The sequence below is a fragment of the Simochromis diagramma genome, unplaced genomic scaffold (genome assembly GCF_900408965.1).
Source record: "Simochromis diagramma unplaced genomic scaffold, fSimDia1.1 OVJJ01000421.1, whole genome shotgun sequence".
Lineage (NCBI taxonomy): Eukaryota > Metazoa > Chordata > Actinopteri > Cichliformes > Cichlidae > Simochromis > Simochromis diagramma.
In genome coordinates, this window is record NW_024387250.1 from 5,186,648 (window position 1) to 5,211,263 (window position 24,616).

The 24,616-nt window shown below is 41.2% G+C and overlaps 1 protein-coding gene and 1 non-coding gene across 2 annotated transcripts; both read left to right on the forward strand.

Annotated features, from left to right (window-relative positions):
* The first annotated feature begins 240 nt into the window (after window positions 1-240).
* ccar1 (cell division cycle and apoptosis regulator 1) lies at window positions 241-21,016 on the forward strand. Its single transcript, XM_040001703.1, has 26 exons — window positions 241-352; window positions 1,503-1,663; window positions 1,757-1,932; window positions 2,045-2,173; window positions 2,690-2,722; window positions 3,184-3,380; window positions 3,636-3,762; window positions 5,969-6,088; window positions 6,674-6,866; window positions 7,026-7,170; window positions 7,289-7,441; window positions 7,565-7,790; window positions 8,437-8,550; window positions 9,539-9,705; window positions 10,586-10,796; window positions 12,020-12,103; window positions 12,190-12,378; window positions 14,050-14,241; window positions 14,354-14,584; window positions 14,665-14,794; window positions 14,911-14,999; window positions 15,083-15,223; window positions 15,358-15,478; window positions 15,596-15,778; window positions 16,885-17,090; window positions 20,000-21,016. The coding sequence occupies exons 2-26, from the start codon at window positions 1,552-1,554 to the stop codon at window positions 20,075-20,077; spliced, it is 3,747 nt and encodes a 1,248-aa protein (XP_039857637.1). The 5' UTR covers window positions 241-352; window positions 1,503-1,551; the 3' UTR covers window positions 20,078-21,016.
* Window positions 8,583-8,647, forward strand: LOC120715183. The gene has a single exon (XR_005691554.1). It is a non-coding gene; the product is annotated as a small nucleolar RNA SNORD98 (small nucleolar RNA).
* Window positions 21,017-24,616: the final 3,600 nt, after the last annotated feature.

Consider the following 24,616-nt stretch of genomic DNA (forward strand, 5'->3'; position numbering starts at 1 on the left):
TTTTTGCTGTGTTTAACAACGTCTACATTTTTACCGGCTGTAAAACAAAACAAAACAAAAAAAAATTAGGTAGCCTAATAGCTGGATTATCTTAATTAGCTCAGATGTTACAATTTAATTTTGGCCTAAGCATGTCCAAACCTTTACGATCAGTGGTAACAGACTATTGTTCTTCTTTATATTCCTACATGAAGTAAGGAAGTGCTGGAATTATCACCACCATATGCACACGATTACAAGTAAATATTTGAACTACTATGTCTACCGTCTGCTGGCTGTGGAGCTCGGATGGGGTTTCCATTCTGCGCATGCGCGTTCTCTATCCGTAATAGACCGGTGCAGGGAGACAACGGTAAGCACTGTTGACAGTGTTTTAATGAAAATCTTTATTACCTAAATAATTATAAATATTTAATGTAAATGTAACGTGCACTCTTAAATTGCATGCAAGAGAGAGCCTGCCGTCATTACGCTGTGTATTATTATGCTTTTAAAAGACTGGTTATTCACTGCAAGAGCCTGTGAGCTTAATTCGGGCCTCGCTTTCGACAACAAATCTAGCACGAGGCTAATCTGGCAACAAAGCTAACGATGCGAAAATGCTACGTGTTAGCTCTATATGTGTTGCTATCGTATCTGCCGTACAGTAGCCATGCTGCATTTTAATATATTTGCAGTCAAACTGGGGACTTTTGAAAGGTGCTGCCTAAGCAAAATTAACGTAGCTACAAAAGCTCGAGTCAGCTTGTTGTTACCTTCAACAATAACAAGATTAGCTCACTAGACGAACGGAAACGTTAAGTAGCCTAGCTGCTCACGCTAGCATACTCTCAGTGAGTAGCTAACGTTAGCTGGACAGCCTTTGAGCCCGTTTTGGTTGCTGTGTCAGCATATGCTAATCTGAAGAGTCCTGGAGATAACTATGAGAACACTCTTTTCCCCCTCATTAAATAATTAGTATAGTTTTCTTTTTGGATTCCCTCATGTTGCCTTACTATCATAGAAACAGTATACTACATATGTGAAGATTATTTTGGCAAGTGCACTCAGCGTCAACATCATCACCATGAGCTGTGAGTAAGGTTCTGATAAATGTCTTTTCTGTAGACAGAAGTCAGTTTTTTTTATAGAAGGGAAAAATTGGCCTATCAGAGTTAAAATGCTTCACCGGACGTGGTTTTAGTCTTCATTTGTTGTTCTGTGCACCCTTGCCTTGCCCTTGTTATGTGTAACATGCTTTGCAAAGTAAATGGTGACATAAGTTAAAGCCAGGCCAGACTCCCTGCTTGAAATTCATGCAGGCTTTTGACTGTTATACATCCACCACAAGTAACATCTACTCTTGCACATGCAGTGTGTCACACAAAAACACAAGCTGGTACTCCAATAGGCATTTAAAGAGTAGCTGCTGGCATTCAAGCAAGTTCAAGTTCTGCCTCTAGAGTCATGACCGTGTGATCAAATTGCTACTAATACTCCTGATTTTTGGTTTATGTTTATAGTGATAGCATTGGCCTGGAGAAGAAAGGCTGCCCTTAATCTGAATGAGTCATGGCCCAGTTCGGGGGACAGAAAAATCCGCCGTGGGCGACTCAGTTTGCTGCCACAGCAGTGTCCCAGCCAGGCCACACAGGACAGTCTCTGGACCTCAACAGCCTGCACTGTGAGTATAGCAAAATCTGATCAAATGTCATTAGCACTTTACCCGGCGGTGCAATTACACTCACGTTTCACATTATACCCCACACCCCCACAGCTCTTGGAGTGCAGCAGCCGTCTCTTCTGGGAGCATCTCCTGCTGTTTACTCTCAGCAGTCAGCCTTGGCTGCAGCCTCTCTCAGCAACCAGTCTGCTGCAAACTATCAGCTTTCTCAGCAAACTGCTGCTTTGCAACAGCAAGCTGCAGCAGCCGCTGCAGCAGCATTACAGCAGGTCAGTCACAAAAGAGTAATGCTAAGCACAGTAAGACGTGTGTGTCTTTTCCCTGGTCACATTTGACGCTCTTTGCTACTGCCCCCCTTTTGTTTTTTTTAAATGTCCATAGTCTCAAATCAATACAGCGCTTCAGCAGTATCAACAACAACAACAGCAGCAACAGCAACAGCAGCAGCAACAACAGCAGCAACCTCCCCAACAACCCCCCCAGCAGCAGCTGTACAATGTACCTCATCAGGTATCTTGCCGGCCTTTACTTTTATTTGTGTCACACCTTATTTCCTTACATTGGAAAATATCCTTTTCAGTTTAGAATCTTATTGAAATTGTGCTTTAAATTTAGATTTCTCTGATTGTTTTATATAGCATCACCGTATGATGTGTTACAGTAGACTGAACGGTCGTTTGGAAACTGACCATAAGTTTGCTAAATCTTAAAGTTTTGTAAGATCACTTTGAAATCTTTAAAATTAACATAAAATCCATTTCTGCTATTTTTTTAGCCACTTTTCGATTTTTTCCCCCAAGACAATGTAATGTAAATATGTAAATAAGGTAATTGTAATTTGATACGGCTGCACAGCATGTTTACATCTTTCGCTAGATGGATCGTATTATTTATGTTGTAAGAATCTGTTAGTGAGCAAACAGCTGTTGGGAGCATTATGACAGCACAAGATGTGTCTTTGCTTTGGGTGTAAATCTGTTGTTTCATTTCAACAAAAAGTTCACTTTTTTTCTCTTCTTAATTCAGCTTCCACAGCCTCAGCAGGCACTCATTTCTCAGGTAATGTGTTTACAAAAACATACTCAAACAAACTCAAGCTGCTACATAGGACAGATCTTGGTGTCTATCTGCCCTATCTGTTTACATGTTAGCTGGCAATTATGCTCGGTTGTGGACACAGACAAGGGCAGCTGCTCTAGACGAGGTGCAGCAGCTACACCCTGTCTGCTCTCATACTGTCACACTTTTTCAAGTACTACAGTTTTTTTGTGGACGTTTGCACAGAGCATTTGAATAATCACACTATCATTTAGGTTGAATTTTTTTCCAGATGACCATATCAAAGCATATTTCCTTATTATTTATTATTATTTTTAAGGTTCTTTTTCTTGAAGCTTTGTGTTTAATGCATATAGAAATAGAAAAGTTAGCTATCAAGCGATCTCCCTTGGTATTTTTTAGATATACCACTAAAATGTAATTTTAGTGTTTTGATTCTTCTTTCTTTTCCTGACCCTCAGCCCCCTGTCGCCCTGCCCACGAGCCTGAGCCTGTCTAACCCACAGCAAACAGCCCAAATTACTGTGTCTTATCCCACACCACGTTCAAGCCACCAACAGCAGACGCAGCCTCAGAAGCAGCGAGTCTTCACTGGTGTCGTCAATAAGCTGCATGACACGTTTGGCTTTGTAGATGAAGATGTCTTCTTTCAGTTAAGGTGAAAAAGGGTGGTCCTAACATCGCTCAGATTCTGTTACTTGGTGGTTTAATAAAATTAACACTTTCACTAGAAGTTTTTTAGTGTATAAATTGCACATACAATCCCTTTTCTTGCACCATTGTTAGCCTGCATAGGACCTTATTTATCATCCATAACTTAAAGAGCTACAAGTTTGCTTCTGTGAATCTGAAAATGATACAGTATTACAAACATATTTTCTTATGTGTTTTTGTATATATTTGTATTTTATAGTGCTGTGAAGGGGAAGACTCCCCAGGTGGGTGACAGGGTCCTAGTGGAAGCTGTGTACAACCCGAATATGCCGTTCAAGTGGAACGCCCAGCGCATCCAGACTTTACCTCAACTAGCAAATCAGTCGGTGAGAATGTTCAAAGGTTGCATTTTGGAGCACAGCATTACAGTTTGTGGCTTTGTATTGTATTGAAATGCATACTTTCAGCTTTAATTTAAGGAGTTTCACAAACGCATTGTATTTCAAATGTAGAAGTATTTATTAGGGGTGCAACGATATTCGTATCGATATTGAACCGTTCGATACAGTGCTTTTGGTTCGGTACGCATATGTATCGAACAATACAACATTTGTAATTTATTTTATCAATTTTCCTTCTGACGATGCTGTCTGTGTTGAGCGCTCAGTGAATCTGTGTTCGACTACTCCGCCTAGGCTGCACTGTCGAGCGCAGATCCACTGAGCGCTCAACACAGACAGCATAGTCAGAAGGAAGAGCGCAGGGCAAGCTAGCGAGACAGAAGTTAAGCTCTACTTGCAACATTCAGATCTGGCGTTTGGAATTATTTTGGTTTTCATGTGACGTATGACCCTGAAGGTAAGCGAGTCATGGACTAAAGTAAAACAGTATGTTGGATGTGCCATGCAATGCTCAATTACATTGGTGTGAACTAGTGTGTTAGCGCAGTTAGCTCATTAACGTGTTTGCCGTCTAGCCCCATGCACGGAGCGATCGGCGGTAGCTCGTTAACGGAGATTTGCCGTGTTGTGGTGTTAAGGTCATTTCAACGAGATTAACCTGAAAGCACTAGTGGGAACACAACGAATATGACTGCACATTTACGCCGACATCATCCTAGTGCAAAGACAAAAACAACAAGCATGCTACTAACTTTAGCCGAGTCATTTAGACAGCTGTTAGCACATGATTCTCCTTATGCTGCTGAGAATATAGCCCAGAAGAAGCGGATAGTATAGCTTTTATTTTGGAAAGAGCCATTTCTCTGTAATAAACTCTCTTTTCCAAAGATGAGTGATTCCTCAATCAGATACAGGGCTTGCAATATCGCTAGCCCGACGTCCCGGAGCTAGCGATTTTTTTCAGTCGGGCTACCAAAATCTATCTCTGCCCTGCCCGTCGGGCTATTGTAGGAAAAATATATGTCAATGCTTTTGCATTCTTTCAGAAATGTAGCTGGGTAATTATGTCATTGGCATCGGTGAGCCACTGTCAATATGTGACATATTGAAGTCGCGTTTGAATTTGCGCTTGTTTTTTTGCTTTCACTTTGCAATCGCGCGAACTGTGTATAGAGAGCGACAGCACTGATCTGTGAGTGATGATAATTTGTGCACCAATTCCTCTGACATCGTCTTATTAATCGTTAGCTTACTATGCAAACATGACAAGTGAAATCTCCCGCAGCAAGCTTAATAAACGTGTGAGAGGTTGATCGCGCAGAGAATCGCTGAGCTTATGTGAGTGAGCGTGTAAAAGCATTTCAGTTCTGCTGAGCCAAATAAGACAGGTCAGGGTGAAGAAGTGACAGCCAAAGAAAAGCTTACCACAAAACGGAGAAGTTATGACAAATCAGACTATAAGGCAAAAAGAAAGTGCAGCTTTATGGTTTCATGGACAAAAGAATTTCTGTGGCTGCAATATGATGAGCTAAATAACCGGGGCTGCACATAAGTGGTCCGCAGGTGCGCATTCGCTGTCAAAATAAAAAACACGCACAAGGGTTAGGGTTAAATTTAAAAACTGTACTTTTGAGTTAAAATATATATTTATAATTTTAATAAATGACAAATTAAAAAGGCATGAAAATTTTTTTTTTGTATCGAAAAAATATCGAACCGTGACACCAAAGTATCGAACCGAACCGAACCGTGAATTTTGTGTATCGTTGCACCCCTAGTATTTATACAGTCCCTGATTCTGAGAATTAGGAACTTTACTTTTTTTCATATTATAATCACAATTATATCAGCACCAGTGTTTTCATGGAGTTCATTATAAAGTTAAGCACACAAACCTTTTACTGGTTTTAGTGTTTAAGTCCTTATTTACTGTAATACAAACATATCACTTTTTCATGTTTTAATAAACTCCCACTGTTGCAAAGTGTTTAAATGCAATTTAGCGCTTAATGCACAGCAAACACGTTCTCATCATCTGAAACTGGTGGGGTTACTTCCAATTACAACAAATGTGCTCAGACTTTCTAGTCTTGCTATGAGTGTTTATTTTATTTTTCCTTTTCAAAAAAAATTCTTAGTCCTGCTCTTTCTTTTTTTTTTTTTTAACTGTTGTGTTTTCCATCCCTCCTAGCATCAGCAGCAGCCTCAGCCTTTACCTCAAGCTTCCCCACAGCTCGGCAGCCTTTACAATGAGCCAGGGATGCAGCTGCGCTACTCGGACATGCACACCACTGCGGACAACAGGCAAAATGTAACCCCTTAGATGTGAATCACAGACTTTTTGTGTTCCTTCTCTCGGCTTGTTTTTTCATTTTTGTTTTTTTTTGTTTTTTTTACTTTGAAAGTGGTGAGCAAAATGCCAAACCTAGCTGCTCACTAAGTATATTAAATGTCTTTACAAATACGCTTCTTGATGACAAATATTATTATACTAATCATTGTCTTTTAACGTGAGAAAGCATCATGATTTTCTGACAGTATAAAGCTGTACATCAGAGATGTCTCTTAAACTGACAGTAAACAGGGCCTCACATCTTTCTTATCAAAAGGTTTTTCCTTTTAACAAGTCAGAACCTGCTGTATTACTTTTGGCAGGTTAACTGAAATAACTTTGTGAGATCAAAGCTGCACGTCAGCTTTCCTTTGATTAGGACAACCTTTAAGGAAACCCCTGTTGAGATTTCTACAAGTCTTTGATTTAAACATATTCAGACCTTCTTCTAAGCAGCTGCTGACCAAGATTTTATTTGTTGCACAGCTGGCATGTTATTGATCGTTTCATGTCTACATTTAAAGATTTTTTTAACCTCCTTTTTCTTTGTTACTTTTTATGTAGAACCAGCCTCAAGCTTCGAGCATGATGAAGGCAGCCCCCACCATGCTGCAGTCACTACCTCCCCCGACCACATTCAGTGTTCCAGCCCAGGCTCCCCCTCCGTCTCTTCTGCAGGCACAGCTGTCTGCTGCTTCTCTTGCCCCTCTTCTCCAAAACCCTCCTCAGCCTCTGCTGCCACAGCCTCCGCCCAAAGGTACAGTACTTGTCAGTGGCATTTATCTAGCGTTTCCTTGTAAAGCAGTCTGAACAACTAGTAATGATGAGTGTTATTTGTGCTGCTGTTTTGGTACCACCTTTGAACACAGAATAGTATGTGTAGTAAGGAAGTGGTTTGCATTCTCATCATTGCTAGAAGTGTTTCCCGGGGGTCTCCTCCAGCCCCCAGTGAGAATGATGGCACAGCCGCAGCCTGTCCGAAGAATTGAGCCTCCGCCTCGTTTCCCCACTCGCAGCGATCGAGGCCCTGAGCTCATCCTCAGGACTAAAGAAGAACGCAGGTGAGATGGCAGTTACCATATAATTACTACATCATACACCTATTCCACATCCATTTCATCCTCCTGTTCATTAGAAGTAATGAGTCATTACGTTTTTAAAAAATTGATTCTTTAACAGAGACAGAGACCGTGAGCGCAGGCGATCAAGAGAACGGTCACCCACACGCAAACGTTCCAGAGACCGTTCACCGCGACGTGACCGCTCCCCAAGACGGCCTCGCAGAGTTGTACCTCGCTACACTGTCCAGTTTTCCAAGTTCAGCTTAGATGGGTATGTATATTGTTTCCTTTGTTAAAAACACATCATCCTAGATATGCCACATGTTAGCATAATACTGTACAGCAGGATGTGGCGCCCCAGTTTGAAATCTGAAAGCCTTCTTGTGTTCTGCAGCTCCAGCTGTGACATGATGGAGCTGAGGAGGCGCTACCAGAGCCTCTACATTCCCAGTGACTTCTTTGATGCTGTCTTCACCTGGGTGGATGCCTTCCCTTTTACGCGACCCTTCCAGTTTAGTAACGCTTGTAACTTCCACATTTTGCACAAAGAGGTGGATCCTCTAGTCAAGAACACAGCTGTGCTGGACCCTCCTGACGCCAACCATACCTACAGTGCTAAGGTACGACTGCCAGTGCTAAATAAGTTGCAACAATATAAGTAATGTAAAAAAACTTTTCACACAGCTCTTTCAAATAATAAACTTAACAGTAATCAGCTTTAACTGCAGAGTGTATATCATAGCACTGCAGCATTAAAGTGAAAGTAAATCAGAAAATGATAGGCTTGTATATAGTTGTCATGTTTGAGCTGTGCATATGTCATCTTTAGGTGCTTACAGAGGTACATACCCTACAGCCAAAAAGGCTTCATATACTATTCATTCTGTTAAAGCTGGTAATGCTAAATGGCAGCTAGAGGTGTGCAAGCCATCACCCACAGCTTTTCAACTAATACTTGACTGTGACTGTTAACCCTCTATAGTAGGAAATGTTATGTTTGTATTTGTAGTATCTTTGTACACCCCTGACACAGTGTAAAGAGTGTGAATAGTAACAGCTGCCATCATAAGAGCCTCCGAATGAAGACGTGTATTTTCATAGGAACGCATTAGTGAGACAAAGCAGTGATGAAGAGGCATAATTACTGACTGAACTCTGACATTTTATACAAAGGGAATGCAGACGATAAATTGTGTAAAACATGGCATTTGACTTAAATAGTATAGTAAGGATTATAACTTTAATGTGGCCTCTTCCATTTTTCAGGTGATGCTGCTGGCTAACCCCAGTATAGAGGAGCTCTATCATAAGTCCTGTGCTCTGGCAGAGGACCCACAGGAAGTCAGAGACTCCTTCCAGCATCCTGCTAGACTGATTAAGGTATGTCAAACCCTTTAGAATGCACAGGAGCTGACGATGATGTAGTAATCCTATTCCATTGCTGAATACTCAGTGTGGAAAGCTATAAACTGATGTCAGCTCCCTTGTGTTAATTTACCTGTGGTGTGTTATTTGTTTCACCTTTCCCTGAAAGCTATTTCTAATGCTGTATAGTACAAACAACAGTGAGATCAGAGATAGATTTTTATTGTCAGAGCTCACTTTACAGTGACAAATAGAGTTGACAGTAAGTTTCTTTTCTTGCTCCAAGTCTGCCTTGATGGCTTTTCAGTGTGCCACCAAGAACCAACAGGCTGCTTCAGTGGGAAAATTAGCTACATTTTTTGGAGGGCGGATCATCAGCATCAGAATTCCTACAAAGCTTGTGGAACTACAGTCACGCACATTAGCCGCCATCTCTGGAGAACAGTTACACTGACAGCTTGTTGGTTTTGCATCTGATAACATAGTTGCTATTGTGGGCCAGTAATATTAAAAGATTAATAGACCAGTGCTAACCTGAATATCGCTCACTGTATGAATGACAACTTCAGGCCATGATGCTGTAAAACGGGGGTTGCATCTTATGTCTGGAGATTTGCAGAGGTGTGTGTGTGTGTGTGTGTGTGTGTGTGTGTGTGTGTGTGTGTGTGTGTGTGTGTGTGTGTGTGTGTGTGTGTGTGTGTGTGTGTGTGTGTGTGTGTGAAAGGGGGCGACCTGCAGGGGGAATTCATTCTGGCATTTACATTTCTGTGTTATGTTTGAAGCATCCTCTGTGTCTGCAAGAGGAAAGGTCAGAAAATGAGAATATTGCACAAATTTATTAGACGTGTGATTATTTGGACATACTGCTGATGCTTTTCTGTTTTTGTCTCTATTCTCTTTGCTCTTTTCACTCTCCGCACCTTTGTTTCCCATATTCCCATTCCCCATTTCCATCTAACCTGTACTCTGTGGCTCTCCTGGCACCTGTCTTTTTCTCCTTCAGTTTTTGGTGGGCATGAGAGGTAAAGATGAGGCCATGGCCATTGGTGGTCACTGGTCTCCATCTCTGGATGGAGCGGACCCAGAAAAGGATCCATCAGTCCTTATTAAGACAGCGATACGCTGTTGCAAGGCCCTCACAGGCATAGACCTTAGTCTGTGCACTCAGTGGTAAGCTCCGCTACTCTCATCAGTATTTATTGTTCTCACTGGTTGTGTTATAATTCTTAACGTTGTAACTAAAATCCTAAATTATCTGTAATGTACTGCATCTTTATGCTACCTCGATACTAAATCTTTCCTGGACATGTAGAGTGTGGTGTTCCGTTTTGTTTTGATTTTTGTTATATTAATGATTATTGTGCTGTTAATTTGCAATCTATTATTTACTATTATAATTTTTTGTGTTGTGTAATGTTGGTTTTTTTGGCCTTTTGTGTGTTGTAGTCTTGGCTCTCTCTTTCTGTCACACACTCTTATTCATATACACACATTTCATTGTGATGAAAAACCAAACGCATGGACTTGGTGGCTGGAAGCAGTAGCCTGGACCAGAAGACACTGCCATTACTTTTTGTTTTTCTTTTCTTTTCTTTTTCTATTCTCTCTGTTAAATATCTTACATATTTAACTGGCTTTCACTGTCCTGTTGATTCTGTCTCTCTTCACACAACCCTAATGTAGTACGTCAAGTGCATCCTAGGGCAAATGCAGAGTACTCATCCATAATTGGCTGAAGCTATAATGGGGATGAATTTTGGGGGTGTGATTATTAATTTTTTTTAAATTTTTTATTTTCCTGTGATTGTCTGTCAACTTTTTCAAAATGGCTGCCATAACCTGTGCCAACAGTCGGAGAGCTGCAGACTGGGTCCATTTGTCTATGCTGTGTGTTGTGTGGGAGAAGGGTCACTCAATGACCTGTACGATCATTGAGTGACCTGATGGGAGGGAGTAGCTGTAGAAGGCTCGCCCAATAGCAAGGCTTGCCTTTTATACTGTGCCCTGACCAGAATGTTTCTTTCCAATGCACCTTCTTCCTTTGCGACAGGTATCGTTTTGCAGAGATTCGCTATCATCGGCCAGAGGAGACACACAAGGGGCGGACAGTCCCTGCTCATGTGGAGACAGTGGTTTTGTTTCTTCCGGATGTTTGGCATTGTCTTCCTACCCGCTCAGAGTGGGAGGTGCTGTCACGGCGACTCCGGGAGCAGCTGGCTGAGAAGCTGTCGGCCGAGCGAAAGGAGGCAGATGGAGAACAGGCACTGAACCGCTAATCCCTCTCTTCTCATTTCCGCTTCTCACAGGAAGGCACAGGACTTACAAAAAAACAAACAAAAAACAAAAAACCCCACACACACACACACAAAATACAAAGCACACCTCACCTTGCACGCACACAGATACGAACCCAGGCATATTACGGCTCCACCAAACCTCACCTAGGTTTCTTCTGTTTATTCGTCCACCTGTCCCCTTTTCCTCTGCTCCAACTCCTCCATTCCTCCATCAGCACTCCCACCTTCCCTCACATCCAGCAGACACACACAGTGGAAGCAGTGAGACTAGGTTGTGTTGTGTAGGCCCCGGTCGCAAATGGTAAAACAGCTTCCAGTTGCTTAAACACCACAAAATTGGGTGCTAATCTTGTTCAGTATTTTATGTTAATGTTGGCATTTGTTTTGCATTATTATAAAAAGGCATCTGCTTGCAGATTGATTGAGAATGAGTTTAAATTTGAACCAGTGATCAATTTTTAACATTGGGACCCATCATTTACAAACGTACTGGAATCTGTGGAGTCAGTTGCGCTCACATAATGTGTTTGTTGTAGAGAAATGTGTATTTCTATATGATTTTTCACATCAATTTGATATCGTCTGACTTCGAAAAGAGAACCTCCCCCAAGTCCTGCTTCTTGTCTGTTCTTGTTGTTGGATTCTACACTTTCATTTGGACTATATGTAGAATTTGGTTTTTCCAGGGCAGTTGGTTGGACAGAAGGACACATGGCTCCTATCTGACGTAGGTGTATAAAACCCATAAATGGCAATACCCCAGTCATAGAGCATGGTAGGGCCAGCCTATCCTCACTCCGTTTGGAGGCCAGCTTCATTCACCTGATGTACCTACACACCTTTTGGACACACCTCTCATTGATTTTTACCTTTTTTGTGTTCCACAGATTGATTGATTGGCAGCTGGGGGGGAGCATTTCTGTTGTTTTTTTTTTATTATTATTTATTTAATTTTATTTATTTTTTTTATAAGAGCTAGAGAGCTTCCCTGTGTACGCTTCAGTAGCAGTGGACTTAAACACAGTCGAGAGCTCACTAGGACAAGAGAATGAAAGACAAATGAGGCCTTGCTTCTTGCACGGATCAACTTTAAAGCTCACTAGGACCATGAGTGCTATGCTGACTGTTTGTTATCCCACCTCTTTCTCTCCCTCTGCCTGTCTCTATCTTAATGATTTCCTGTCAAGGAGGAAGAGGAGAAGGATGACGATGATTCGAAGGACGTTAGTACTCCCACTCACTGGGCTAAACTTGACCCGAAATCAATGAAGGTGCGTAAAGCTGGTGCAGGTATGAGTAGAGACCAGGACGAGAAATGTTCAACTTGCTTTTTCAAGTCTGTTTTCTCCACTTGTAGGTAAATGACCTGCGCAGGGAGCTCGATTGTCGCTCTCTAAGCTCTAAGGGGTTAAAGTCACAGCTGATTGCTCGCCTCACCAAACAGCTAAAGGTGGAGGAGCAGGTAGAGGAGTCCAAGGAGCCCGAGAAAGTAGAGACCAAGGATGTGGAGGAAGAGGAGCCAGCACGCACTGAAGATGACAGAGAGGTACAGATACATTTTTTTTTTAAGCCTTTTATACAGGGAGTGCAGAATTATTAGGCAAGTTGTATTTTTGAGGAATAATTTTATTATTGAACAACAACCATGTTCTCAATGAACCCAAAAAACTCATTAATATCAAAGCTGAATGTTTTTGGAAGTAGTTTTTAGTTTGATTTTAGTTTTAGCTATTTTAGGGGGATATCTGTGTGTGCAGGTGACTATTACTGTGCATAATTATTAGGCAACTTAACAAAAAACAAACATATACCCATTTCAATCATTTATTTTTACCAGTGAAACCAATATAACATCCCCACATTCACAAATATACATTTCTGACATTCAAAAACAAAACAAAAACAAATCAGCGACCAATATAGCCACCTTTCTTTGCAAGGACACTCAAAAGCCTGCCATCCATGGATTCTGTCAGTGTTTTGATCTGTTCACCAACCACATTGCGTGCAGCAGCAACCACAGCCTCCCAGACACTGTTCAGAGAGGTGTACTGTTTTCCCTCCTTGTAAATCTCACATTTGATGATGGACCACAGGTTCTCAATGGGGTTCAGATCAGGTGAACAAGGAGGCCATGTCATTAGTTTTTCTTCTTTTATACCCTTTCTTGCCAGCCACGCTGTGGAGTACTTGGACGCATGTGATGGAGCATTGTCCTGCATGAAAATCATGTTTTTCTTGAAGGATGCAGACTTCTTCCTGTACCACTGCTTGAAGAAGGTGTCTTCCAGAAACTGGCAGTAGGACTGGGAGTTGAGCTTGACTCCATCCTCAACCCGAAAAGGCCCCACAAGCTCATCTTTGATGATACCAGCCCAAACCAGTACTCCACCTCCACCTTGCTGGCGTCTGAGTCGGACTGGAGCTCTCTGCCCTTTACCAATCCAGCCACGGGCCCATCCATCTGGCCCATCAAGACTCACTCTCATTTCATCAGTCCATAAAACCTTAGAAAAATCAGTTTTGAGATATTTCTTGGATATTTCAGTCTTGACGTTTCAGCTTGTGTGTCTTGTTCAGTGGTGGTCGTCTTTCAGCCTTTCTTACCTTGGCCATGTCTCTGAGTATTGCACACCTTGTGCTTTTGGGCACTCCAGTGATGTTGCAGCTCTGAAATATGGCCAAACTGGTGGCAAGTGGCATCTTGGCAGCTGCACGCTTGACTTTTCTCAGTTCATGGGCAGTTATTTTGCACCTTGGTTTTTCCATACGCTTCTTGTGACCCTGTTGACTATTTTGAATGAAACGCTTGATTGTTCGATGATCATGCTTCAGAAGCTTTGCAATTTTGAGACTGCTGCATCCCTCTGCAAGATATCTCACTATTTTTGACTTTTCTGAGCCTGTCAAGTCCTTCTTTTGAACCATTTTGCCAAAGGAAAGGACGTTGCCTAATAATTATGCACACCTGATATAGGGTGTTGATGTCATTAGACCACACCCCTTCTCATTACAGAGATGCACATCACCTAATATGCTTAATTGGTAGTAGGCTTTCGAGCCCATACAGCTTGGAGTAAGACAACATGCATGAAGAGGATGATGTGGACAAAATACTCATTTGCCTAATAATTCTGCACTCCCTGTATATAACAAAATCTTTTCAGTAATTAAGGTTAATTTTAAATTCCACCTGATGGATACTTTTGTCTGTCAGGAGGAGGAAAAGAAGAGGCAGGAGGAGCTTGAGCGCCAGCGGAGAGAAAGGCGCTACATCCTTCCTGATGAGCCTACCATCCTTGTACACCCAAACTGGGCAGCCAAGAACGGCAAATTTGACTGCAGTGTCATGTCCCTGAGTGTGTTACTGGACTACAGACTAGAAGACAACAAGGAGCATTCATTTGAAGTGAGAATTAATGCTCTGGGGTTTGTTACAAAGACCTGCAAACACACACATGTGATGTGTGTGTTTGCTTTCTTTACAGGTTTTTTTAATATACTGTCTTCTTTCTGTACAGGTTTCTCTGTTTGCTGAGCTTTTTAATGAGATGCTGCAGAGAGATTTTGGTTACCGCATATATAAAGCCCTCGCTGCGCTTCCTACCAAGGACGAGAAGAAGGAGAAGAAAGCCAAAAAAGAGGCTGAAAAGAAAGAGGCTGAAAAGCGTGAAATGAAGAAGGAGAAAGAAGAAGAGAACGAAGAACCGACAGCAAAGAAGACCAAAGAAGATGAGGAAGAGAAGAAAAAGGTTTCTGCAGCTTTTCAGGTTTTTACTCTGTTTGTCTGATAAATGTGAGTTTTTATGTCATTGTCATTTTTTTTAATTAGTCTGAAGAAAAGACAGTGAAAAAGGAGGAGTCTCGAGATGAAGAGGAGAATGAAGATGATGGCAGCACAGCCAATGCTGAAGAATATGATCCCATGGAGGCTGAAGATGCAGATGATGATGATGATGATGGTACTATACTCTTCTTGATTAAATGAATGATTTGGAACTGTGTACTACTTGGGATATTTTCTTTTCACAAAGACACAAAATGGTTTTAAGAAATAATATTTCTGATTGTTTATTAGACAAAGATGATGACGACTCCACTGACAGAGACAGAAAAGACCGCAAAGATGACCGAAAATCATCGAAAGAGAGGTCCTCCAAAGATAAGGTTGGCTCTATGTTGTTATAGACACGTTGGTAGATGTTGTTCAGAAAGTTGTTTTTTAATGAGCGTGGTTGTCGTTACACTAGGAAAGGAAACAGATGATCACGCACAACAGGGAGCTGCTGATGGCGTTTGTCTACTTCGATCAGAGCCACTGTGGCTATTTACTTGAGAGAGACCTGGAGGAGATCTTGTACACACTGGGACTGCATCTCTCTCGTGCTCAGGTGAAAACACAAGCACATGGTCTTTCTGGTTCTGTGATTCTTACCCTGTCAGACCTTCTTTTTCACTTTGCTTTAAGACACGTACCGTCAGGCTTACAGCTCAGTAAATCTGTCTTGTTGATTTCTGTTTTCAGATAAAGAAGCTTTTGAACAAACCTGTTGTCAGAGAATCGTGTTACTACCGAAAACTGACAGACAGGGGAAAAGATGAACCCATTCCTTCTTTCAATGAAGCCCAGATTGAAAATCTCACAGGTAAGCCTGAAGATATTTCTATTAGTGTGTCCTTTAATTTTCCACAAATTTCATTTAAGCAGGATAGAGCGACAGATGCCAAATGACTTTATTTTGTATCACATTTCCTTTCTTAAGGTAACCGAGGACTGCTTCCTGCTTCTAAAACTCGTGCTCAGTCAGAGGCCAGCGAGTCTGGTAACCTGATCGTGTATAACGGAGCTATGGTTGACATCGGCAGCATGATGCAGAAGCTAGAGAAGAGTGAGAAGGCGAGAGAGGAAATAGAGCAGAAGCTTATGTTGCAGGATACTAAAATGGGTACGTTTTGGATTGCATTATATGTCCTAAACTGCAAGCTACACTCTGTGTCAGTAGTCCCTCGGGACAATGATCTGGCTCAATTTGAGCATTGCTACAGAGAAGCTCAGTCTCACTTCATTCTCCGGACCGTCCTTCTGTGATGTCTGGTGAAACGTGAACTGGCACATTGTATGTTGGATGGCAAAGAGGAGTCTGCAAAACTGAGTTTATTGTAAATTCAAAATGGAAACTGTGGAAATTAGTTAAAAGTTTGACTGTAGCATAAACACAAACACAGTCTTCAAAGAAAAAGCAGGCAGTGTAGGACTGAACCTTATTTTCCTAGCAGAGAACAGACAGATTTACATGGCTTCATTACAGTATACGTGCAGGAGTGTAAACAAGTTAGAGCATATGTAACATATTATTAATCTACAGGAGAGGAGTCTTCCTACTGCCCTTACCCCATATTTTGCCCTTACCACATGTTTGTGAATGTTTAATGTTGGCATTTATAGACGCTGATGTTTACTGCCAGTCCACAGTGTCCACGACTGAGCTGTTTCTTTGCTGTTGCGAGGATACCGCCACATTGGTTGCTTATGATATCACTGACACGGAAGAAATACTAAAACACAGGCATTCATAAAACATTAATGAGAGGTTACTGACCAGCTGTGCACATATTGTATAACAATCGTTTGTTAATCACAAACTGACAGCACAGACCTTTGTCACCAAGATGGTGGACTAACTTGAGAGGCAGTTAAATGTAGTGTATAGTTACGATGATTGGACGTTTTATTAGGTACACCTTGCTAATGTTAGGTTACATTCGTTGGTTGTAAGGATTGTTTTGGTGTGTGACAATCCCAGTAGATCAGCACTTTCTGAAATACTTCTGCAGGTCATCTTGACCTTGTTGCTAACATGTAACTGGCTGATTAGATATTTGTGTTAATGAGCAGTTGGACAGGTGTACCTAATAAAGTGGCTAGTTTTTACAGACTTCAGTGGGATACGCTGCTGTTTCCAGTTCCGATTTCATGTTTTACTGTGACCAGCGTTTGCCCACTGACCTGCTGTCTCTGTGATCCTGACTTGGTGTTGATTCTTTATCGCAGACGAAGACGCAAAGGTTAAAGCTCAGCTGGATCAAGCCAACAAATCTTTGTCGAGGGAGCTGGAGGAGGTGAAAAGCACTCTGAGCCAAACCGAGCAGACTCTGAAGACCGTGGAGGAAGAGAAGAAAGTCTACCGCGAGCTCCTGAGCAAATCAGCAAACTCACTGATGTCCACTGTGAAAGGAGTGCTGGAAGTGCTGAAGAAGGTGCAGCACGTTTAATCATAATGTCCTCCTGATTTCCATACACCTGTGGTCCTCAGGGGTCAAAAATGTCCCCACTTCATTTGAGTGTTTTTTTTGTTTTTTTTAAAGTATAAAGTATAAATTGTCAGTCTGTTCAGTGTTGCATCTTAATTTTACTTAAGACCAACACTAACACAAAATTGACCCTACATTTTAGGGCCACCAGACCTTGTTTACATAAAGTACACTCTGTTTTTGAGCGAAAATAGAACAAGTTAATGAACTATTTAAACGTTTAGATAATTTTGACTATCTGACTAACTACAGAGTGCTGTATGTTGAACTTTAGTAAGAAAGTTTTTTTTTTTTTTTTTTTGAACCACTTAAAATTTTTAAATGGCAGCACGTAATCACACCTGTGGTCCTCAGGGGTCAAAAATGTCCCCATCTGGTTTGATACTTAATTAACATGAAGTGGATTTTTCCCCCACTTTTATTTAAAACTTAATTCAAACATTTTGACACTATTTCTTTATTCAATTTCAAATTTATGTTTGATAAAACCTCATTTATACGAAATGTTTCTTTGTTTTCGGGTAAAAAAATTAATTAAATGATCAGTTATTGTGATTATCGTTTCACAACCAGAGTTGGTTGCTTTAACAGATTATCACAGACGGGTTTATGTCAAAGTTAATTTAGGAAGCTGTTTTTAAACTACTTCAAGTTTTTTACTGGCAGCAAATAATCACATCTGTTGTCCTCTGGGCTCAAAAATGACCCCGTTTGCTTTGACTGTTCATAAAGCAACAAGTATAAAATATCCTCCATCTCTGTGTTTCAAGGTTTTATTCAACTTTATTCCAACTCATTGCCTGACATTTTTCTATGTTTTGGCATGGTAGGAACACCAGGGCATGGGTCTGAGTGAAGGCAAACTTTCACGAGGACAAAGGCGTGTCCATATTTGACCCAAGTGCAGGAGGAAGCTCAGGTTTATTCCTCTGTACTGGTCCCATCATGGACAGCTTTCTTTTCTGCAGTTGCAGGCCAGGGGTCATAAACAGTAAACAAGCTGTTACAGGTGATTGTTTTCTTTTGGAAACCTGCAATGTTAGGGACAACTTGCGTGCCCTGACTGCAGGCCAGACTGTTTGCCATCATACACTAGCATGTTCCATGTACAGCTGGACCTGCATCACATACTGCCCATGTTTTTATCTCATAGTTCCCTGGTTTACTTGGATGTTCTGTTGGACAGAGTCCTCTGAAGGGGACTTGGTGCTCATATAGTCACATCAATACCAGGATCTTACATCACAGCAGGAGAAACACCCACTTGTTCCATACACCTAAAATGGGAGCACGTTTGTGTCATGAACGACGATCATCTATTGTGTCTTTATCAAGAAATTATGTCCTTTTTGTGCTTCTATGATTAATCTTGTGTCACCTTTAAAACTTCTCTACCAGACTCAGGATGTCATAAACTGGCCGTAGCGACTCTACTGGATGCGCGGCAGTAAGAATCAACACATATGCCTACAGCTGCATTCGGTCCATTTTTCTTCCTCTCTCGTTGTCCCTCCTTGTTCGTCATTGAGTTGGCTGTAGAGCAGGTCATCTACTAATTGGATGGTTGTTGGTTCAGTCTCTGTGTGATCTAGTCTGGAGTTCTTACCAAGGTGTCCTTGGACAAGTTACTGAACCCCAACTTGGTCTCTGATGCATCCATTGGCATGTGAACGTTAAAAAGCAGAATACAAGCAGAATACACTGTGTGTAACGCTTTCAGTACTCGAGTAGAAAAGCCACTGAAGGAGTATGGGACCTGGCACATGTGCTTGGACCGTGATAGATTGTCTTTCTCTGTGACGCTCGAGAGAGTCATGCATCGTCTGTCACTGGGAAGGATAGAAGACCAGATCAGTGTTTCCTCACATTACTGCAAATATTCCTCTGTCTCAGCTGACTCCTCTTTCTTGCTTGATTCTTTGTCTTCATCATAATTGAAATGGAAGATGTGCAGTCCTCTGACACATCTTCTATTTCAGTTTCACATTCTGAAACTTCAAGAAGCCCAGTCACTTTCTTTCCAAGCTCCTCAGACTACCATGTCCTGGATGCCTGAGAACCTACTTGAACATAGTTCAGATTCTTCATCACGTTCCTTCACTTCATAGCCTTCTTCCACTTCTGCTGGTGGGTGATGTCCTTTTTCAGAGAAAGGGTGGCACGTGATCTAAATATTGACAATATTTTCTTTATCTCCTAACCCTGGAGCTTCCTGAACATTGATTCTTCCTCTTCATTATACTAGAGGACAATATATGCTTTGTTCTACTGGTCATTGGTTTACACAACATGGTTAAAAAAAAAAAAAAAAAAAAAAAAAAAAAAAAATGCTTGTGAGCATACTTTGTGTATGTATTATTGTGGGGTCTACCTTACAATATGAAGCACCTTGATGCGACTGTTGTTGTGATTTTCCGCTGTATAAATACAATTTACGGTAATTGAATATAGAGCACTTGTCTCCTAATTGTGCTGCCTGCTGTTGTTGTTGTGGTTGTTATGACCATTGCTTGACCCCACACATCAGTGATCCAAGATCCAAGATGTTTGAAAGCAGTATGGTGTGAAAATATGGCCCCTTGCAACACTTTGTACTTTGAGGTCATTTTTGTCCACGAGGACCACAGGTGTTATAAAATCCGATTTAAAAACCCCATAAATAAATCAAATTACTTAAAATTTATTCCAATCATGCGTAGCATAGTAATGAATAACTTCTGTTATTTTCAGACCATTTGATGAATAAAAAACACATTTCTTTAGAGGACAAAAATGACCCAAGGACAACACAAGGGTTTGTTTACCTCGATGGAGGAAATGAGCTCATATTCACTTTACTGCTTTTTCCTTTTCAGGATCAGGACATAGACGAGCCTGGCAGCGAAGTCGCCGCTGATCACAGTCGGACATCCCAGACGAACGGCGCAGATTAATAAGTGACAGATTTCAAAGGAATGAAGCTAATCAGTACTGATTATCTTAAACTGTAAATATTCACTACACGAGTAATTTGACTGTGTTATATTTGAACCCGTTGTCTCCCAAGTATGTTTAATTTAATGAATTAGTTCCCTTGTAATAATTTGACCACCTTCTCTGTTTCTGAGGAGTTACTTTTCTTACTTAGAGTAATTTTAACGATGACAAAGCTTTGAAGCGCTTATTTTCAAAGAGAGTTGAGTTGCTAGCATCTTTTTGCCATCGTGTTTGCTTTGCTAAGGCCGCTCAAGTGCCACTCTGTAGATTTAAATGCAGGCGTGTGTGTGTGTGTTACTTGAGTCTTGTTTTTGTTTTTTTCTTCTAATGAGCAATAATGATGCTATTTATGTGCGAGAGTATTCATAAAATATTTAAAAGAAGCTAATTTTGGATGGAAGGAAGTGTTGGAGTGTTCCCGTGTGCTTCAGACAGAAGCACTTCCTTAACCAGCCCCTCTTTATTTCTCACAGCACTGCTCGGTTTGTAGTCCTTTTCTTTGGCTGGTTTAACAGGTTTCTGCAGGATGTTTTTTTCCCCCACACACACACGGCTATGCATGGTTCCTGCCTGTCATGGACTTTTTTTTTTCTGTCTCATTGTATCCACCAACTTCTGCGCTGCCACTTTCATGTTTTACTGTGACCAGCGTTTGTCGTGTTTTCTGCTAAAGGAAACTAACACATGAACCAAAAGTTAAGCTTAATGAATGTGTGTTCTGCTGAAGGAATGAACACTTGAGATCCATCTCTAAATTGTGTGCATTGGTTTGGGTTCTTAACAAGAGGCACAGTTGCGTTTAAATGTGCTCCAAAGCAGGCGATTTTATTTTTATATTGAAAATGCGCTCTATGGATGTCTTGTGCAAGAGTAAAGTGGTCCATTTTAACACTACAGTGTGTCTGCATTTCTTTTCCCCACTGTTTGTGTCACAGCAGGTATTTTGACTTGTCTTTATATAAAAAATGTTATTTGTTTATTTGCAAAGATAAGAGCACACTGAAAGAGATGAAAACTTAATAGAGCAGCTGCTGTGTGGGTTGCAGTGTTACACTGCTGACCAGCAGATGGCAGTAGAGTTGTAGCTACTGGAAACTAGATTGATTTGAGGGATTAAACCAGGTTTAGTCCAACTCGTAGATTAGTTAGATACATGTTAGACAACTTTGAGCATTTTTAAGACATAAAATTAAATACAACCATGCCAGCAGTGCAGTTTTAACAATCTGCGATACTCCCGTTGACCGCAGTTCCCTCACAACAAAGGATAGAGAGAAAAAAATGACTCATAATTTACAAAATAACTATTTTATGCAATCCACGTCATCATCCATAAGAAGCTGAGAAACATATTAGTTGCAGGAGCCAAGGTGATAGTTCCATTTATATCCTCAGCACCAGGAAGCTTTTCCTGTTTAGACAGAGCTTTTTCTGGAGGAGTAAACACAACTGAGTAGGTAGATGCTGCCACTCTGACTCATTCAGGTCAAATGGTTATTAAACTTTCTGATTTTCTTAAAACAATGCATACAATTCCCTTATCAGATTTCAAAGATCTCTGATAATTACTCTGGTGTGATGATTTTATGAAGTTTAAAAGATTTTGTTTTTTGGTAGCAGTTTCTGTTCAAGCTCAGTAATAATGCAGTAATGGTGGTGTAATAAGGTTAAAACAAGCGGGTAATGGTTTTGAAATGGGAAGTTACTACTACTTAATTACAGTGTTGTCCATGTAACAGCAAACTAATTCTCTTGCATCAACAGTGCTGAGTAATATTACATTGAAATTTATGATATATCCAAAAACTCGAGATTAATTGCAAATATATATATGAGACAAGCCAAGTGTTAAATTTTTTCCCCACAATGGGTGTTTCTGTTTCATCATCCTTTAAATCAGCAAGTGTAAAAACATCTCTGCATAATGCAGCATGCAGGGCTACAAACACCAGCATCCAACAGCAATGGGGCTGTTTAATAAACCTTCCCAGCTAATTACAACAAAAACTGATCGATCTTCTCACAGCTTCACAAAGTACATGTGTTTATACTCACTGCTTCTGCACAGAGTGAGCTAAGGGGTTTTATTTCTGCCATCATTTTCTCATTTCTAATAGAAAACCTTTTTTTGTGGATGGATCCACATACAGGGAGTGCAGAATTATTAGGCAAATGAGTATTTTGTCCACATCATCCTCTTCATGCATGTTGTCTTACTCCAAGCTGTATAGGCTCGAAAGCCTACTACCAATTAAGCATATTAGGTGGTGTGCATCTCTGTAATGAGAAGGGGTGTGGTCTAATGACATCAACACCCTATATCAGGTGTGCATAATTATTAGGCAACGTCCTTTCCTTTGGCAAAATGGGTCAAAAGAAGGACTTGACAGGCTCAGAAAAGTCAAAAATAGTGAGATATCTTGCAGAGGGATGCAGCAGTCTCAAAACTGCAAAGCTTCTGAAGCGTGATCATCGAACAATCAAGCGTTTCATTCAAAATAGTCAACAGGGTCGCAAGAAGCGTGTGGAAAAACCAAGGCGCAAAATAACTGCCCATGAACCGAGAAAAGTCAAGCGTGCAGCTGCCAAGATGCCACTTGCCACCAGTTTGGCCATATTTCAGAGCTGCAACATCACTGGAGTGCCCAAAAGCACAAGGTGTGCAATACTCAGAGACATGGCCAAGGTAAGAAAGGCTGAAAGACGACCACCACTGAACAAGACACACAAGCTGAAACGTCAAGACTGGGCCAAGAAATATCTCAAGACTGATTTTTCTAAGGTTTTATGGACTGATGAAATGAGAGTGAGTCTTGATGGACCAGATGGATGGGCCCGTGGCTGGATTGGTAAAGGGCAGAGAGCTCCAGTCCGACTCAGACGCCAGCAAGGTGGAGGTGGAGTACTGGTTTGGGCTGGTATCATCAAAGACGAGCTTGTGGGGCCTTTTCGGGTTGAGGATGGAGTCAAGCTCAACTCCCAGTCCTACTGCCAGTTTCTGGAAGACACCTTCTTCAAGCAGTGGTACAGGAAGAAGTCTGCATCCTTCAAGAAAAACATGATTTCCATGCAGGACAATGCTCCATCACACACGTCCAAGTACTCCACAGCGTGGCTGGCAAGAAAGGGTATAAAAGAAGAAAAACTAATGACATGGCCTCCTTGTTCACCTGATCTGAACCCCATTGAGAACCTGTGGTCCATCAACAAATGTGAGATTTACAAGGAGGGAAAACAGTACACCTCTCTGAACAGTGTCTGGGAGGCTGTGGTTGCTGCTGCACGTAATGTGGTTGGTGAACAGATCAAAACACTGACAGAATCCATGGATGGCAGGCTTTTGAGTGTCCTTGCAAAGAAAGGTGGCTATATTGGTCGCTGATTTGTTTTTGTTTTGTTTTTGAATGTCAGAAATGTATATTTGTGAATGTGGAGATGTTATATTGGTGTCACTGGTAAAAATAAATGATTGAAATGGGTATATGTTTGTTTTTTGTTAAGTTGCCTAATAATTATGCACAGTAATAGTCACCTGCACACACAGATATCCCCCTAAAATAGCTAAAACTAAAAACAAACTAAAAACTACTTCCAAGAACATTCAGCTTTGATATTACTGAGTTTTTTGGGTTCATTGAGAACATGGTTGTTGTTCAATAATAAAATTATTCCTCAAAAATACAACTTGCCTAATAATTCTGCACTCCCTGTATTTGATTTGGGCCTTCCTGAAACAACCCTATGATGGATTTGAGTTTTCAGAGGTAGAATGGGAGGCAGAGCCTTCAGCTATTAGACCTCTCTACTGTGGAACCAGCTCCCAGTTTTGGACTCGGCGTGGACACCCTCCACTTTTAAGAACGTCTTAAAACTTTGATAAAGGTTATAGTTAAGGTTGGATCAGAAGATCCTGAACCATCTGCTCCAATAGGCTTTGGGTGCTGGGTGAGTTCCCATAATGCCCTGAGTGTTTCTTCTTCTCTCCTCCCTTTTCACTCTGTATTGAGACACGACTACTCTAGTAAGCCTTGGCAATTATTAAACTCTGACTGTCTCACCTATAGTTTACCTTTGCTCTCTTGTTTTCCCCTCACTCCCACCCAGTCACGGTGGATGGCTGCCCCTCCCTGAGCCTGGTTGTGTTGGAGGATTCTTCCTGTCAAAAGGGAGTTTTTCCCTTTCCACTGTTGCCAATGCTTACTCATAGGGAATTGTGTAATTGTTGGGGTATCTTTCTAATATTGTAGGTCCTCAGAATAAAACACCTTGAGGCAACTGCTGTTGTGGATTGGTGCTCTGTAAATAAAACTGAACTGTCTTTTATTGAATCATGGATCTACACTTCTCCTTTACTGGAGGTCTGTTGGTTCCAGTGAAAACCTCACAAGCCAACTGCTCATCAGCCTCTATTAGAAATACAATTTACTGTATTTCGATGCAAAGCTGTGCGTATTTACATTTATTTGACTAATTTACTTATTTGCTTTCATGTGACT

What these genes read in the sequence shown, in the direction of transcription:
- ccar1 (XM_040001703.1), top strand. Translation starts at nt 1,552, where the DNA reads ATGGCCCAGTTCGGGGGACAGAAAAATCCGCCGTGGGCGACTCAGTTT. An exon ending in GATGTCTTCTTTCAGTTAAG is followed by an intron (nt 3,381 to 3,635) that starts GTGAAAAAGGGT and finishes TGTATTTTATAG; the next exon opens with TGCTGTGAAGGGGAAGACTC. An exon ending in AGATGATGATGATGATGATG is followed by an intron (nt 14,795 to 14,910) that starts GTACTATACTCT and finishes ATTGTTTATTAG; the next exon opens with ACAAAGATGATGACGACTCC.